The sequence below is a fragment of the Astatotilapia calliptera genome, chromosome 9 (genome assembly GCF_900246225.1).
Source record: "Astatotilapia calliptera chromosome 9, fAstCal1.2, whole genome shotgun sequence".
Taxonomy (NCBI): domain Eukaryota; kingdom Metazoa; phylum Chordata; class Actinopteri; order Cichliformes; family Cichlidae; genus Astatotilapia; species Astatotilapia calliptera.
In genome coordinates, this window is record NC_039310.1 from 21,826,293 (window position 1) to 21,844,095 (window position 17,803).

The 17,803-nt window shown below is 43.2% G+C and overlaps 1 protein-coding gene across 23 annotated transcripts in view; it reads left to right on the forward strand.

Annotated features, from left to right (window-relative positions):
* The window catches only part of scrib (scribble planar cell polarity protein), a 79,946-nt gene that overhangs the window by 51,502 nt on the left and 10,641 nt on the right, over positions 1-17,803 (forward strand). For 9 of the 23 annotated variants that reach the window (XM_026179934.1, XM_026179928.1, XM_026179935.1 and 6 more), the window contains 19 exons: positions 965-1,045; positions 2,573-2,812; positions 3,174-3,284; positions 3,383-3,676; positions 3,786-3,974; positions 4,187-4,306; positions 5,518-5,574; positions 6,126-6,182; positions 7,407-7,487; positions 10,929-11,339; positions 11,789-11,860; positions 12,014-12,067; positions 12,532-12,585; positions 13,069-13,191; positions 13,852-13,962; positions 15,236-15,286; positions 15,507-15,671; positions 17,293-17,452; positions 17,543-17,738. In XM_026179934.1, the coding sequence (XP_026035719.1) occupies positions 965-1,045; positions 2,573-2,812; positions 3,174-3,284; positions 3,383-3,676; positions 3,786-3,974; positions 4,187-4,306; positions 5,518-5,574; positions 6,126-6,182; positions 7,407-7,487; positions 10,929-11,339; positions 11,789-11,860; positions 12,014-12,067; positions 12,532-12,585; positions 13,069-13,191; positions 13,852-13,962; positions 15,236-15,286; positions 15,507-15,671; positions 17,293-17,452; positions 17,543-17,738 (2,627 nt within the window). The remainder of the gene's footprint in view (positions 1-964; positions 1,046-2,572; positions 2,813-3,173; positions 3,285-3,382; positions 3,677-3,785; positions 3,975-4,186; positions 4,307-5,517; positions 5,575-6,125; positions 6,183-7,406; positions 7,488-10,928; positions 11,340-11,788; positions 11,861-12,013; positions 12,068-12,531; positions 12,586-13,068; positions 13,192-13,851; positions 13,963-15,235; positions 15,287-15,506; positions 15,672-17,292; positions 17,453-17,542; positions 17,739-17,803) is intronic. The other 14 variants (XM_026179945.1, XM_026179946.1, XM_026179929.1 and 11 more) reach the window with 13 other exon arrangements.

Below are 17,803 nucleotides of genomic sequence, written 5' to 3' on the forward strand. Positions count from 1 at the left end.
TTTTACTCGTGTGATGTATGCAACCTTCTGTCAATGTCCAAATCTGGGGAATGAAGAAGGGAATAGAGGAAAAAGACATTTTAAAAAAACATCCAAAACTGCAGACAGTGCCTCATACTATCAATAAAAGGGTTTTCAAAAAGTGTGGTTTGAAAGTTAGGAAGTGAAGTCACATGTTTGCAGTAACAGTCTCAGTCAGAGCGAATCTGTCTTTTAACGCCGTCTATTCTGGCCACAGCGCTTACAGTCATCTCCTGGGAGACGCCGATATGAATAGCCAGCCTTGACACTCGATAGGCCTGCTGTAATTTGGATATGTATATTTGGGCCAGCACACTGCTGCTCTGCAGCTCGAGCAGCTCCAGGAGCCCACAAAGAGGGAAGGAGTCATAAACATAAGGTTTAAGCGGGTCTGACTGTAAGTCTTTCCTCCCTTTCAAAAAGCCTTTTGAAGTGGATGCAGTGACTCACCTGGTGGATGTGAATTGGTGCACTAGACTTTGCACATGCATTTGTTTACACATTCTGTTCATGTGGGACAGGCTGGCAGCTAGGCTGGGTTTTTATTGGTGTACAAACGGTGTAATGTGTCTGAGCAAAGGGGACAGCGTTTCAGCGCTCGTACTTTGTAACGAGCTGCTGGCAGTCGAGGCTTTTAATGCGTTTTAACTATTTGGCGCTGACCTGTTAATCAGTTATATGTAGAGGTTGTTTGTGTGTTGTCTGGCAGTGTGGGCTGCTAATGTGTCGAACTATGTCAATTTTGCAGCAGTCATGAAAACAAATTCAGTTTTTCTTTCAGTGCGAGCGTTTACATATAGGTCTGTGGTTTGTTGTAGCCATCGTTCGGAATGATGCCGTTGTTAGTTGCAGTATATGAGAATGTTTGAGTAAAAAATAAGTTATCTACAAATGTGCAGAAATGTTTTAAATCAGTAGTCGTCCTTGTCTTGTTTTGTTTTAGGGAATCTACATCTCTCGAATCGCAGAGGGCGGAGCGGCACACAAAGACAGCACGCTGCGTGTGGGCGACAGGGTGATCTCTGTGAGTACTACCATCCTTCTCCATCTGGACACTGTAGTGTTGACTGTGATCAAAGCAGGGCTTTCTTTACAAACAGGAATAAGTTTAGACATGAATCCCAAACAATTAGGTATCGTTTTTGTGTTGTGAGAATAACAGCGATACAACATTTTTCCTACATCTGGTAAATGCGGCATTTACTTTTTGACATTTTTGTTGCATTTTGTTCCATTTTTGTTGTGAAACTGTGTCATTTGTGCCAGCATCACTGCTTTCATAAGTCAGTTTTAGGCTTTGTGTGACTGACATGGTGTTTCCATCCTTAAGGTTATCTCATCAAAATCTCACACATCACGTCCATGAGTTAGTGATACGGTCCTCATATGAAAGTCATTCTCTATTTGGATTCGATGAAGATTTTTTATTTGCTTTAGTTAAATATTAAAACATTTAGCCTTTGCATGATCTTTCTTTTCATCCCACTCCAAGCTTTGCTTTGTGCTCCCGTATCTTTCTGCGTATTAGCAACTCTTCTGTCGCATGTTTTTGTCTGGTCACATGCACATTTGCACACTTTGTTATTTACTGTAAATGAACTGATGATGATCAGATCTGTTTCTTTACTGCACTTCCTGCTCTCTGTAATCACAGAAAAGCTTCCTGAATGGTCCTCTTTGCCTTCTTTCTGGGTTTCCTCTTTTCTTTCATTGGCTTCTCTTTGGTTCTCTTTTCCTCTCTCACGCTCTCCTGTTGTGCATGCTCACTAATGCATTGAGTACATCTCCTTGCCTGCTTGGTGGTGGGTATGGTGTTGGGGGTGGAGTGGGCTGAGCCTGTTGCTCTGCTGATTTTGTGGAACACGAGTTACCACAACAGCAGGAGCTGCAGTGTGTCAGCCCGTGGTAAGAGCTGGTACTGTCGGGTCTGTGCCGACCTCTGCTTGTCACTTTGGACTAGACTGCATGCCTAAAAGCTACCCCTATTTATTTGATCCTAAAACACACATAAACAGTAATGAAATGGTTAATCTGTGGTGTCTGACGACTTCTTGTTGCCTTTGTGGACTTAAGATCAATTTTGGAGAAGCTACACACTTCCACTGAAGTTTTAAGTAAACAAAGGCAAGAAGTGCTGAACTGATTACATGAAAAGATAGCAGCATGGGCATTCATGAGCTCACTTCAGGCAGTTTGACGAAAAATAGTTCTGCTTGCTTGCAGCTTTTCTCCCTCAGGGACGCTCTGCCATCTTAAATTGCCTGCAGCACCCCTCACTTTCCGTATAAGATCCTGCTGCTTTGTGTAGGTGTTTGGTTCTTCTTTAAATAACTCGCTTTGGTGCACTTGAAAAATCTCAGAATTACAAATCAGATCGGTTTAGAACTTAAACATTCAGTTTTCATTTGGGTAATGAATGGAGAGAGCGATGAGAAACGACTGTTGGCAGGCTGGGTTTGTTGTCAAAGATTCATCCTATGAGTAGCAAATGACCAGTGGGAGCGTCCTGGTGGGCTGACACCCTCCGCGGTTGGTTTTACTGTGAATCCAGATCAATGGTGTAGACATGACAGAGGCCAGGCATGACCAGGCAGTAGCGCTCCTTACCGGCACCTCCCCCACCATCGCCCTCCTGGTGGAGCGTGACTTGAATGCACCAGGGGGCTCTCCAGGTCAGACCCGGGCACGAGCCCACTCCCCTCCACCCCCAGAACCATCAGATTCTCCAGACCAGGACGAGGAAAGCCTCGGGAACCATCTGAGCCGGATGGAGGACGAGTATCCCATCGAGGTGAGAATTCGAGGACTGACTTGTGTGTCGAATAGTTTTGGTTTTTGTTTAGTCGTTTTAGTAGCCATTGCTGTAGAAACGTCATTGAAGCACTCAGTGTTAATGCTTGTTTATGTGGCCTCGCCTTATCCTTATTGCTGTCCAGTTCCAGAGAAGATGGTGTATGGTATGAAGGCTTGAGTAGTTAGTAGCTGTCAATAAAGCACTAATGGTGTTGTTAAATAGAAAGTTGTTTTTGATATTTATTAGACTATAACAGATGTAGATTTGACTTGTGATGTTTGAGTCGTCGTCTTTACATTCAGGCTTTAAATTATTTTTCAAATCTTCTGCTAAAGCCAATCTAACCTAATCCTAACAGGAAGTTACCCTGGTGAAGTCTGGAGGCCCTCTAGGCCTGAGTATTGTAGGAGGCAGCGACCATGCCAGCCACCCTTTTGGTATCAATGAACCTGGGGTGTTCATCTCAAAGGTATTACTGTAAAACAGGTGTATTCTTACACTTTCATCTCCTGAAAGTGACTGACATCTCCTGTTGCATGACTCCGTGACTTCACCTCATTTCTTCAGGTGATTCCTCATGGGTTGGCAAGTCAATGTGGGCTCCGTGTTGGCGACCGGATATTAGAGGTGAACAGCATTGACCTGCGACATGCCACACACCAGGAAGCTGTGCGGGCCTTGCTGGCCAACAAGCAGGAGATCCGTATGTTGGTACGGCGGGACCCTTCACCGCCGGGAATGCAGGAAATCATGATCCAGAAGCAGCCTGGAGAGAAACTTGGTATCAGCATTCGCGGAGGGGCCAAGGGTCATGCTGGAAATCCTTTCGACCCCACAGATGAGGGCATCTTCATCTCAAAGGTTCTTTAGCAATCCAAAGCAACACATCTTGGCACGACTCAGCTTTAATTGAGGTTATTATCAACATGAGAAATGTGAACATGCTCACATTTTTGACTGTTTTCTGCAGGTAAGTTCGACCGGCGCAGCGGCAAGGGACGGGCGACTGCAGGTTGGCATGCGAATTCTCGAGGTGAACAACCACAGCCTGCTGGGGATGACGCACACGGAGGCGGTGCGAGTGCTCCGTGCTGTCGGGGACTCTCTGGTCATGCTGGTTTGTGATGGCTTTGACCCTGGCAAAGTGGCTGCAGTGGAGGTGAGATGGCATGAACAGTCAGATTTGGATATGTACAGTTTATTATGTACAGCAGGAACTTACCAAACCTCTGATCGTTCTGTCTTTATATCAGCTAATGTATATTCCCTTTTATCATGTACCTGGCTTGAGTGTTTAAGTAGAACTATAGCTTTCAGTTAAAAACATCTCCATTTTCAAAGGTTTAAACTGTACTCTGTGTTGGTTTTCAGGCATCTCCGGGTATCATTGCCAACCCATTTGCAACCGGTATTGTGCGAAAGAACAGTATGGAGAGCATCTCTTCTATAGACCGAGACCTGAGCCCAGAGGAGATGGAAATAATACAGAAGGTGTGTTTTTACTACAAGTGTACATTTTAACTTCTATACATAAACTATATATAAAAGATGGCCACTACAACATTGATTTTTGCACTCCTTACGCTCAAAGTTTAGCGGTTTAGCTGGTGAATCTAAAAGTGAACTTATATGGATGAGAGGGCAGAGTGTTATCTGCTAAGACCACAGTCGCTCAGATCTAGAGTTGGTAGATCTGAGCGAGGTTACTGGCTTATGCCATGTGAAATCGATTTCAAAGAGGGCATTGAACAAAACCTTTAACCTTGTTGTTATCGTTTTAGTCACTACCAGATTGGTGTGGTTGCCTCTAGTTTGCATAGAAGACACACACTTGTCTCCAAATACTCCGTGATGAATAAACAGGCAATGGCGCATAATGCGCACCTACCAAATTATGCTTCCAATAGAATCATAAATTAGGATAATGAAGCAGGACATGCTTCAGATGCATTGCTACGTTATAACCATGCAGTGTCCCTCAGTTTCGACTCACTCTTTAACTCCAGCTTCCAAACATCCTGCGCCTTCACAGCAGGATTCACTAACCATCTGGTGGCAACACAGTGGCTTCATTCTTTAATATATGGTCTATGATTTGAAGTTCATTTTGCTGCTTGAGAAGCTGCAGATTTTTTCACTTGTGCATGAGCTTCATTTTTTCATTACATTGCTATCACTGATGTACTTAAGGTCAGGTACTGATGGTGTTGATTTTAACATGCAGAATGCACTTTTGAGGCTCCTTAAAGATCCAGCAGATCCACATAAGTGCAGTGCAAAGCTGGTGTACTAACCAAAGCCGCTGCCATTCAGCGCAACCTGTGAATCGGATGTTTTATTCAGCAATTCTGCCACACCAGCACAGTGCTTCCACAGCAGTTTGGTGTTAGCAAGTGGAGTTGTACAGATTTACTCATTCTGGGCATGCACGCCGCACGTACCCATCTTTCTATCGGAGCGGCCAGAATGCGCCAGCCCAGTTGTTTATTTTGTCCAGATTAGTTTTTGGGAGGCTGCCCGTTCTAAAGGAATGCAGGGTCTGCTGGTTTATTGAATGCCATGTTTCTGCTGTTTCTCTGCACACGTTTAGCCGTAACCACGTTTGCCAGGGCTTATTTACAGAAACTGAATTGCCTCTGCTGAGCTTTACATGATGAACAGTAGCTTTTAGCATTGTAAGGTTAAATGTTGGTCTTCGTCAGGAGTCTGAGATGGTGAGAGAGACATCACAGTGGGAGCGAGAAGAGATGGAGAAAGTGGTAAGTGAAATTGAAAATCATTTGTTTTGGGAAAGGTAGAGAGCAGATTGATGAAGATGAATCAATGCAAGAAAACTCAGTTTTTCTGTGGCAGTATAGCTGAAAAGAAATTATACTGGGTCTGCAGGGTGGAGTTAGAGTCACATCCTCACGTTTGCCTGTTACCGGGTGAATGAAGCTTCCCCTCTGCACCCTGTGTGGGCATCATGTTTGACAGAACTGTTCCTGCAATGTCCCACCTTGCATGCTTTTTCTGCTCCTATAGCCGATGAATAGAATACTTTTTAATGTGTGTGGGTTCTATCCTTTCTTTCCCTTCTGTTTCTTTTTTTCACCTATCCTCTACCTTTGGTGCGTTATGTATGATCCAAAATCATCCAATCATTCCATCTCCATACCACTTTCCTCACTGTTGTTTCTCTTCTCTCTAACACTACTTTCCTCGTCTTCCTCTTTATTTCAACCCTCATCGCATTACTGTGTGGCTGTGTGTGACTGTGTGTCTTCCCCTCTGTACTTCTCCTCTTCCTCCCCTTCCTCTCTTGGTGAAGGAGCGAATGCGCTTGGAGCGTGAGGAGGCAACTCGCCTGCTAGAAGAGGAGACTGAGGTGAGATACTCCTCATCAGCAGGTCCTCGGGTGAACTTCCTGTCTGCAGTTTAGACACAAATGCTAAATAAATGTGTCTTAAACTTTTATACATTTTCTTTTTTTAAGGGACCCACTTTAAATTGGAATAGTTGTGCTGGAGGTGCCCTGATAAGTGTCCACCTGCAAATGTAACCAAACAAAGGGTACAAACACTTAAATCATAATTGAAGCAGCTCCTAAAGGGAAAAAGAGGAAATTCCCAGTCTTCTTTTTGACTTTTAGTTTCAATTTTTAAAAAATTTAAATCCTTAAAAACAACTCAATCTCATGGAAAAACCACCCTTAGATTTATGAAACGTTCACATTTATACATTTAGAGTCAGGAGTTCCAGATCAGTGCAGGTGATTTAAAAACCCTGGAATTAGGCTTATTAAACCTCATCTGAGTTCTGGATTTCTCTTTGCTCTTCAGCATCTTTAAAAAAGCGCTTTAAAAAAAGATCTCTAAACATTTAAACTAAAGCGTTTCACTTTAAGGAAAATCTACTGTGAGTGAGGTCAAATACTGACTGTGAAGCACTTTTTGGTATGAGGGACTGAGCAGCCGTTGCCCACTCATTAAATTGAACTCTAGGTAAGGTAAATGACTTTAATCACACTGGAAATCCAACAAGAAATGTCTCAGAAAGAAGAGATGTAGTGTTATGAAAGGAAAAAAAAAAAGTATTGCTATAAAAAAAGCAAATTTAATGGAAATAAAACTCCTATACGAAGCTGTTTCAGCTCTAAAAGGCTGATGCTAGTCTGAGGGTTGCTACCTTTTTCCGCAGAAGGATATTATAGCTGTTAACATTATTTGTGGAGCTGTGCTATTTCACGTACTGATCAAACAATAACCCAATCCACAGATTTGAAGGCTTATTTAAGCTTTATAAAACTTTTACAGCTGCTATTTCAGCTGAACATATTTGATCGTCTAGTCTACATATAATGATAGATTATGCAACAACCCTGAGGTTTCCTTTGATATTAGACATCAATTACATGTGTTTAAATTGTCGTGCACAGCTGGAAAACTTTTAAGACTATAGAGTAGGAAAATCACTCACAGTGAGACGTACAGAAAGTGCCAGTATTGATCTTTCGCTTGATTCCTTGTATTTTTTATGTGACCACCTGCTCTTTGTAAACTAAACTTCAGTGCAGACCGTCTTACCTCTGGGTCTGTTTATTTCCCATCAGAGCATTGGCACTGGACCGCTAAAGCTCGACTACAAAACGCTAGCTGCGCTGCCCACCACGAGTCTGCAGAAGGTCAGCAGGGTGAGTTTTACTTCATGTTTGTCTGATTTTTACTTTTCAGAGTTTGTAAAAAGAAAGCAGTCTTCTTGAGTCAGCATTTTGGGAGCGGCCCATGCAGGAAGTCTCTTTAAAAGCTCAGAATAGACCCAGCGTCAGTCAGCTGGACCTCTATGAGAACTTAACACCTCCATGATCTTCACCGCAAGTCAACATTGCTGAAGACTAAACCTTGACTGCACAACACACAACAAGAGCAGAAGTAAATGAAGAGTCTTACGGGAAGACTAAAGTAATCCGGGAAGAATCACAAACGAAAGACTAAAAGAAAAAAGTGCAGAAGATTTTGGGAATGGAAGAAGGCAAAGCCCGAAGTCAGTCTTTGTATTCTGCAAGTGCGAGAGGGGGAGCTGGTGAGATACTGGAAAGGGGACAGCTGTCCACTATCAACTGGCCTATCTGTGATATTTTAAACCAGCATCTGGTTCTGAATTGGATGGAGTCTCCCGGGTGGGTGGGATGCTGGCGGACGGGGGGTGTCGCCTAAGAGGAAAAGACAAGTGTTTCGGTTTGAGTTCCCAGTCTTAAGGGGAATACGTTTGAGTGAACATAGAGCTCTGTGCTTTTACCGTCCTACAGTGAGTATAACAAGTTTAACTGGAGGAAGTTTAAAGATTTAAAGCGACTCTGTTTTCTGTTTTTTCTGAGTCTTTCTGTCCTGTCTGTTCTCTCGTCAGTCTTATTTTAATCCAATTTTGTCTGTAATATGATTGTTTAAAAACATTTTTTAAACAGCAAATGTTAAATAATTTGCATTAATAATGCAGCTATGTGTGAAAGTTGTAAATTAGCAGCAGTACAGGCTTTTTCTCAGTAACCTGTGAGAGTAGAACTTAACCTACATATTGTCTGCAGCTGTTCCTGCTCTGTGTGCTAGAGCTGCTCTGCACACGTGGTCCTGTTCAGACTGTACTGTAAGAACAGCTTGTTGGTTAGTTACACTCATAGTGGACCAATATTTTAAATTGAAGGGGTTAGCATCTCATAAGCCCTGATTTTGATGGTGAAACACAAGTGGGTGTGCTTCATAGCACCGCTTTGTTGTAAAAATGTTTCAACAAAAGAACAGGTGCTGCTTAAATATTAGTGATACAAGATGTGATTTATAAGAAGTTGAGATTCAGACCTGAGAGCAACCTGCTAAACTGCCAATAGATAAATGTATAGAGGGCCTTGTTTTATTGGAACTGAGTGTGAAGACAGGGTTGTATTTCCCATTTGTTGGTGTTTAAATCAACCTCTCTCTACTGTTCCTTCATAATAAAACCTTTCTAAAATAAAAATAAAAAGGGTGGTTTAACCAAATTCCTAGAATTTTCCAAGAAGTTCATCCCGATTTTTAACTCAGGTTTACAAAGGTTGAATTTTGACGTTTATATTTGACATCAATTTTTTGTGATGTTGCCTAACGTATCCTATTAACGGCCCTAACCGATCCAAATTTTTAGAGTAGGGAAAACTAGTAGTGTTGTACTCCAGAAATTCCTGACTAAAAATGTGTTAGACCCATTCAGATGTCATTTAAGATAATCTGATACTTTCTGTTAGTAAAACTTTTTATTGGTAAATATGTATTTGGTTTTTAAGGACATCCCAAATCCTGATTAATGGAGCTATCATTTAATTTTACACAGAAAACATTTTCCATAAATTTTGTTCTGGCACTTCAGACTCTGCTTTCTGTTACTGATTCATGGCATTCACTTAAAGCCGTGACTGAAGTGTTTAAACGCTTCAGTTCCCAGGTTGCTTTGGACTTCCCAGACAGCTCAGCGCGTTGGCATGCCGGCGAACGAGCAGCCTGACTTTGCTCTGTCACAGCCGGGCCCCAGCTGTCCCTCGCAGTCGGTGTCGGTGCCAAAAGGGCACTCGTTCACATTCCACCTCGCTGATCCTCATCGCAGCGCCGACTCTGACAGTACAGAGCTGCCTTGCTGCTTCACAATGCTCGCTGTATTCTTAGTGTGGCTATTTCGATTATCACCAGACATGTCAAGGCCATGTGGGATAAATTCCACTGCAGTTTGTCTGAACTGACCAGAAGATTTTTAACGATTTTAAGGTCTTAAGTATGTGAAACAGAACATGGCCGAGATTCAGTTTCAGAGTGAACGTTGGTTTAAAAGCTGCGTATTCTCTCAGCTGTGACACGAGCAGTAGTCGTCACTGTTAAGTACAGGAGGAGCTGAAGGTGTGCTGGAGCCCGAATGTCTCACTGGTCTGATAATGTTTATTTAAAGCACATGCTAGGAGTGTGGGCTGCGGCGAGTCTTGAATGATGGCCGCTGGGAAACGTATCTTAAAGGCTTCGGGAAAGATTTAGTGAGGCGAGGGACTCTTTTTTTTTTTAGCACCAAGACGCTTCTCTGTCGAGCTCATCTCACGTTTTAGAGAATGTATCAGATACTACATGAATGTACGTATTCAGTGTCCACATATTGTATTGATTGTACTTAATTAGTTTCAAGCTGACCCTAAAAAGCGAGTTTTAGTATCTTTATTAATTTTTTTTGTGGTCATAATGTTAAAATATTTTGATGACAAATGAGTCATTCATGCAACCTTCTATTTAAGCACAATGAATATAATATATATCTCATTACACAAGCAGAAAATTATGTGTTTCTTTGTGTTTTCATTCAGTTTAATCTTCTAACGACTGGCCCGTTGGGTCATTCACCATAAACAGCATCTTCATCCACTTCTTTCTAACTAACAATGAGTTCAGGATCAAAAGCAGGGCTTAAATGACTAAGCCCTAATCCAAAGTCCTTTTAGGGTTTAGTAGCAAATATTTAATAGAAAAATCTATTTGATTGGCGGCTTTAAGGGTTAGAATTGATCAATATAAGTGCATCTTATCCTGTAAGTTTAATCCTATCAAAAGTTACGCATTTAAAATTTAAAAAACTGGCATTTTTATTATTGTTTATAAACCAGTCATGACCCATCTGGTGTACCTGTAACTGGGAGATTAAGCTGTAATATTTTGAAAATAATAGTTGAAGTCCTACAAACAGGCCACTAATGTTTTTTATGGAGCTGCTAAGTTGGCACTTCTATTGGAGGGAAATTAAAGATGAAGAGAAGATCATTGCACTTCCAGTACCTGCAAAAACCAGTTAGCCTGGGGGGGGGGGTGTTCAGTGAGTGTACCTGAGATCACATACAGTTAAAGTTTTAGAGTTACAAATTTAGTTTTCTGCTGTTGAAATTGGTGCCCCTTGGTCTCTGCAGTAACTTTAGTGAGAACAGCCAAACCTGTGAGGAGGGAATTGAGGTGGTAATCAACTTGTTTTGTCGTTTAATCTAACTGAGAGCAGCTTCCTTTCTTCTCTGTATTCTGGAGTTCCTGTCACTGGTTTACTGTCTGTCTGTCCCCCTCTTTCCTCTGCTGCTGTGCAGTTTTCTGTCACTCTGACTGATCCTATGGAGGCCCCTGTGCAGGCCCAGTACACAGCTCCTTTAAAGCACCTAGGCTTTGGTTTAGATGAACCCTCTAAGTCCCTCAGCCACTTGGACCCTGAGTCCAGCTCCAGTCTGAACTCAGACCCCAGCTATCTTCAAGGATCCCATTTCTCCCCTGATGGGACCTCCACCCCCCAGAGTACTGGCTCCACGACACCTCTTAATTCATCCCTTGCACCTGAAGAAGAGGAGTGCCTGGTGGACTCTCAGTCGATTTGCTTCAGCGAGAACCCTTTCTTGGTGGCTAATCGCAGAGGAAAAGGTCTTCCTCCTGGAGAGCAGATCCTGTCGGGGCCTCCGGTGGGCTACGGCAGACAGGGGCAGCTGCAGCCCTGGCTGTTCAGCAAGGCAAGAGAGACGCCCGCCTGAGTGTGGTGTGGAGGCAGCATGGTGTGTTAACAGAAAGCTGCACTCTGAGATAAATACTCTCAGTTGGATGATTCATGTGAAAGAATTTTTTTTCTCTCTAGGACGCTCTTTGGCCAATTCATTCATATTAATCCTGTTTTAATAATAACCAGCTGAACAGTTGCATGTTTTTACTGTGAGCACAGAGCTTGTGGCACCTCGTGAGGTATTTGTGAGTCTGTGATGAGGATCGACTGGAATGTCTGAGCCGACAGCTGTGAGGAGGAGGAGGGTCACGAAGGAGCACGGCACAGAAAAGCGCATGTTTAGGGAGGCGTAAATTCACAGCTGGACTAAACAGTTTTTTGTTTTTGTTTTGTTTTCTGCTCTGTGTTTTCAGTGAAACTGAGCGGCTGTTAAATTTGTGTCCTTACTTTTTGTTTTTCCAGGCGCCTTCCTCTGATTTCACCAGGACGGAAAGCCCAATCAGGGAAGCCCCTTACTCTCCTACTATCCAACCGGTAAGCGGCTCTTAAACCCAGCTCTTCTATTATTTATCGCCTGCTCTCATACCAATTTTTTTAATTTATTTATTTTTTTATCCCTTTTCCATGAGTCACTTGTAGCTCTTTAGAGGAGGTATTTGACACTTTGACCTCTCCTCCCACCCTTAGCCCAGCCACCACTCCTCCAACAGCTCCCTGTGTGCAGGCAGGGAGACCCGCTTCGTAAGTGGGGCATGCGGCCCTTTCAGCGCTGGCCTGGATTTCTTTTTTAGCTCACGCTGCTCTGAGCTCTCTGACAGTAAAACATAACTAGCTGAGTGGTCTGAAAAGCATGTGACTGCTTCTCCGCAGCCAGCTGATTACTCATGGTTTGCCTCATGCAGACTGGAGAAATAGATCTACTGACCAGCTATGGCTTAATATCTTCTCACTGGGTGATCGTTTTTGTTCCCCCCTTGAGCTTTATCAATCTGCGTTGCATATTACGACCGCTGTCCCACATTTGGTGATCATATTAGCTCAAGGTAAACTCTGGTAGCTTCGAGTTTTCTGAAGAGTGTCTTTATGTGGCCTGGCATCATCCTAAAAAAGCCCCTTAAGTTTACATTTAGTGATTTTATTCACTGTGCTGCTGATCCATGCATTTCTGTGTCATTGTCATGGCTTTGTTTTAATTTTCGTTGCAGGCAAATATTCATTACACCTCCACTCCCACTGTCAAGGACAACCCCTCATCATCAGTGAGTGTCTCCAGAGCTCAGAAATAGCTGTTTTAGGATGATGTATTTTGCAGTATAAGAGTAGAGTCCAGTTTGTGTCCGTTTAACCACATATATGAAGCTATTTATGGTCTTGTATTTGATAGCCTACTGGTTACTATACAGGTGGGTGCTAAAGTGATGGAATTATTTCCCAGGAACAGTTAAATAAAGTCTAAAATCTAAACATATATATTTCATACATACAGTCTAGCCAGTATAGTAATGCATGCTAAAGTGCTAAACAGACCCTTAAAGTCTCTTTAGGTGCTCAGAATTGCCATGCCTGAAGTAGCTCTGGAGGAGGCGGAGCTTGATGTTAATTATGTTCTATAAAATCTGCAGACATGCTCAGATGTATTTCACTCATCAACTCCACCCACTTTTCATTCATTCTAATTAAACTTCATCAACTCAAGCAACAGTTCACTTATATTTTACTATCAATATTTGTTTTCCTTCCAGACGCGACCAGGTGCCATCCAGCCAGTGGGGCGTGTTCGGCCCAGCAACTCGCCCGCCACACCAGACGGCCACAGCCCCAACCCCTTTCAGCATGGCCCCTCCCCCTTCAACTCCCAGACCTCTGTAAGACCCCTCACCACCACGTAGGGCTGTTCTCTCTCTCTCTCTGCTGTTGGCGTCCGTGCCACATGCTGTGACTACACAGCCTAAAAAATAATGATAGTAATAATACTAAAAAAGTGCAGCAGTTACAGGTAATTATGGCACACAAATGAGGTTCCAAAGAAGTTAAAACCAAATCTGAAGTGTTTGAGTGCACAGGGGGGCTGAGTGTGTTCAGCCTCGGGCACATCTTGAGGTTGTAATTATTTGAGCTCTACCTGAAGACTCGACCCAGGATAACTCCTAAAAGTTAACCGCCTCGCTCATTTCATTCTATCGGCAAGTAGCTCAAGTGGATCAGAAAATACTGATGAACCTATGATTTCATCTCACGTCTTCCTGATTGTTTTATAAAGTTGCTCATTGACGGGAGAAATCTTCCATTGCTTTGAACTCTCCAAGCCCTACTGTCTGTCTTTTTTGGCATACTCCCTCCTCTCTCACATGAAACCAGCTGCCATGCTCTTCACCTGTTCTCCTCCACAGTCTTCTTCAACGTTGCTGGTTTTTTTCATAGTCTGTCCTCTCGTCCATGTCTCCGTCTGTCTGTCCTCCCCCCCGCCTCCTTTACCATATCGACCTCTCCCACCCTCCCTCCGTGACCCCCTCCCCACGCTGCAGCCTCGCGCCCCCTCCCCCTCCTCGCCCGACGAGTTTCCCATGAATGTCAAGCAGGCATACAAGGCGTTTGCCGCCGTGCCTCGCTCACTGGCAGTGCTGGAGCCGCCGCAGGTAGGCCGTGCTGTCCGGACTCAACCGGGTCACTACAACAACACAAGCATGCTGTGCTGCCTGGTTGGTCTCGTGCCGCATCCTCCTGACTGGAGCAGGCTGCGCTAAGTGAAGCCTGCGCCTTGTTGGGGGGGGCCTGTGACGTGCTGTGACGTGTGGAATGCCTTCGTTGCCATCATCTGTCATATTGGTGTTGACTCTCGATCCATCCATCCGTTCATGTGTGGCTCGTGTACCAATATTCAGTCACATTTATTTAAAAATATATTACACCCCTGTGCAATATCGCTTAAATGTCAAATGATTAAAAAGTGCATTGTCTCTGTCCTTTAGCAAAGTAGTTTTTCATCCCTGACTGATTGCCTCCCTGAGCCTGGTTGTGCTGGAAATTTCTCCGCTTGCTCATAGGTGGTCTATCAGCGCCTTATAGGTCATATGATTGTTGGGGTTTTGTCTGTTTTCTTTGTATTATTGGAGGGTCTTTAACACCTTGAGGCAACTATTGTTGTGATGTGATGCTATATAAATTAAATTGAAATTAACTGAATAGTTTTTGCCAGTTGTGGTTTGCAAACTAAATTAATATAAATATATATTGTAACATTAGTGATGAATTGTACATAGAGATGGTTTATTACCCAGCAGGGTGCTTCATAAAGTGCCTCATGGGATGAAGGTCACCCAAACTTGGTCTTCTTGAAACTATGTAGCATAATTAACCTAACATGCAAACACTAAATGTCAACAAAAGAGCACACATTGAACGCAGTTATAAGGCTGCTGTTCAGTACTCAGTTGAACTGTTAAATGTACAAATGTACATGATCGTGGGATTTTTATAAAACATTTTCTGTAGTTTCTGTCTGTATTTAGAAATCGGCTGACAGTTATTTGCAAACCTTCACCAGACTTTGTGACTATAGCAATTGTTCTGGAGACAAGTTGCCTCCCACCAGGGCCTAGTGGGAGGCAACCTGTGGCATCACCTTGTGATCAAAGTGGACAACAAGGTTTTCACTTCCTTAAAAATCCCAGGTGTGCTGAGTTCTGTCTCAGCGATCACACTCTACTGTGTTTGTTTTTCATTGTTCATCTTATTAGCAATGTAGTTACACTTTTCAATCATTTGACGTGATATTGCAGGGGGGTGTGCTGACTCCTGTACGTCCTGTGTATCTGTTAATCGGTCTGCCTGTCCTCTGTAGTCATTTCAGTCCTGAGTCATTTTTGTGTCCTTCATGTTGCTAACACTCATTTCTTGCACTACCAACAGGACCTTTATGGCACAAGGAACAACTTCCAACCAAAGCAACCTTCTCCAGAGGTGAGTAAACATATCACAGGTGTCTGCTGTACCACGTTGACCAGAAAATAAAGACAGCAGTTGTTTCTAGACATTTAGTTTCTAAAAGTCCCCCTCTACAGTTTCATTATATTTGGGTCAATATGGTGTTTAAGATGTGAGTATTGAAGCTGTAGCTTTGCACATCTGCTCAAAGCGTGCTGCACTGATCATCTGGTGATGACCTGTGTGGCCTTTTCAGCCTGATTTGAACAACGAGGTGTTTGATGACACCGATGGTCGGGAGGGAGCTGGCGAGGGTCTGACCGGCAAGGTCTCCCCTCGGCAACCCCTCTTATCAGACCGTCGTGAGTATATGAGCTTTGCAGCAGTGCCGCGCCGCTCCACGCCTTCCATGGACCTGCAGGTACCCACCGCCTCCAACACAGCTAGAGCATCCCTGTGCTCATGTGCTTGGCTTGACCGGTGGTGGGGTCTGTGCTCCTACAGGTTGGAGACAACTATGCTACTTCTGTCAGGAATTGGGAGCGTCAGTTATTTGATGTGATGCAGCTTAATGGTGCTGGGTAATATTTTATGGCTGTTCTTTTTTCGTCCTCCTTGGTCTGAGATGCTTTTCTTGCATCTTTAACGACATCTTTTGACCTTCTTGCGAATGTCTCTGCAGCTTTAATTAGTCGGAATTAGTGCTGCGAGGACTTTCTATGTGTAGATGATCCTGCATTTAACATCTTCCCAGACACCAGAGTTGTTTTTTTTTGTTTGTTTTGTTTTCCTTGTGCTTTTGCGTTATCACAGAAAACGAACTCTAACATTTGTTCTGTTCAGCAGTAGGGCTGTGCGATATGACCAAAATCTCATATCCCGATATAAGAATTCTGTCGTCTGATAACGATATAAATCACAAAAATGTAACATTTTCTGTAAATTCTGTGAATCTCGGGCAGCTCGACTTGCGGGAAGTGTTTCCAGCTGCGCGTCATGTAGCTGGAGTCGAGTGTTTTAACCAATGCATGAAACTATACATTTTTAGACATAAGTTGTAACGGCCGCCGTTTTCTTTGTGAGTATTTATTACACGGCGTGCTGCGGGGAAAAGCCTGTTCTAACGTTTGAGTCTAAGGTCTAATTTTTAGCACCTGGCGGCTTTTTTAAAATTCTCATCCGTAAATAATCTGCTCTTTCACGTGATTTAGTTTATTTTGAAAAGCCTCAACGGGATCTTGAGCTTTATTGTGAAAGGTTTATGTGGAACATAAACAAGCGGACACGCGATGCTGTTACCGTCGTTGTTGCTAACGACAACGCATAAAAACAGGCGCTTGTCTGTCCGTAGTGTGGTTATATAAAATATAAGAGAAAGAGAGAACTTTAAGAAATTAATATCGCCACTACAGTGACCATCAAAACGATGAAAAAATATTGCCGTAAAAAGTTTATTTTGCGACACCACCAAACAAACGATAGCGTAAAATGAAACGATAGATGTTTTTATATCGTCATCCGATATATATCGTTATATCGAACAGCCCTATTCAGCGGGATAATTTTCCACAAGTTGACACCACTGTTATGATTTTGAAGCATAAATGCAATTGCAACAACTTAAAGTGCCAACACGGGGTGGAAGAGAACTAAACCACAGCTGCATGATCTGAATTTCACCACAATCACTAACCTCCTGCGTTCATTGTAATAACTTTAAAAGTTCTTGTCGTCTCATTTAGCCACTTCTCTGTGGGATATTTACTGGGGTGTTGTATATTTTAGAATAAAATCTGTGGAACTGTGACGTTAACCAGACATCTTATTTCAAGCATCTAACCAAAAACCTTTATAGATTTAGAGACGAAGGAACCTGATGTGCAACAATGCTGACTCGTGCAGACTTCAGCATTCAATCTGCAGCACTATACGAATGTTATTATAATATAATTGCTTTTTCAGTAGGGAAAAATGCAAGCGCTCTAATTTCAGCATTTATCGCTTCTAATTTTGTTCATTTTGTCCTGATTTTGATGCCACAGAGCCCAGTATTTGGTGGTAAGCACAGCCCAGAGCAGCGCTCTTTCAGGGATAGACAGAAGTACTTTGAGATCGACGTGAAGCAACAGACGCCAGAAAAACCCAAGCCTCGAGTCTCCCTCGTCGGGGAGGATGACCTCAAGAAGATGAGGGAGGAAGAAGGTTTGTTTCCTGAGTGTCCTTCTTAGCCACATGCAGCTAAGGAATGTGTTCAAATCAGTGGAGTGTGTTTACATGATAATCTGTTACCAGAGAGGAAGTTTGAGCAGCGAGCGCGGGAGTACTTACTGGATGATGACGACGAGGATGAGGATGAGGAGGACCTGGCCAAGCAGGTGGCACAGATGAAGGCCACCGGAAAGGTGTTGCTGGATGGAGTGGAGTACAAAGTGGAGCCGGTGTCCATCCCATCGCAGCACTGCTCCACACCGCCAAACTACAGCTCAGGGTGAGAAGCTGTGTTAGACGAATCTATTTTTCTTTACACTTTCTTCCGCACACTGAAGACTAATT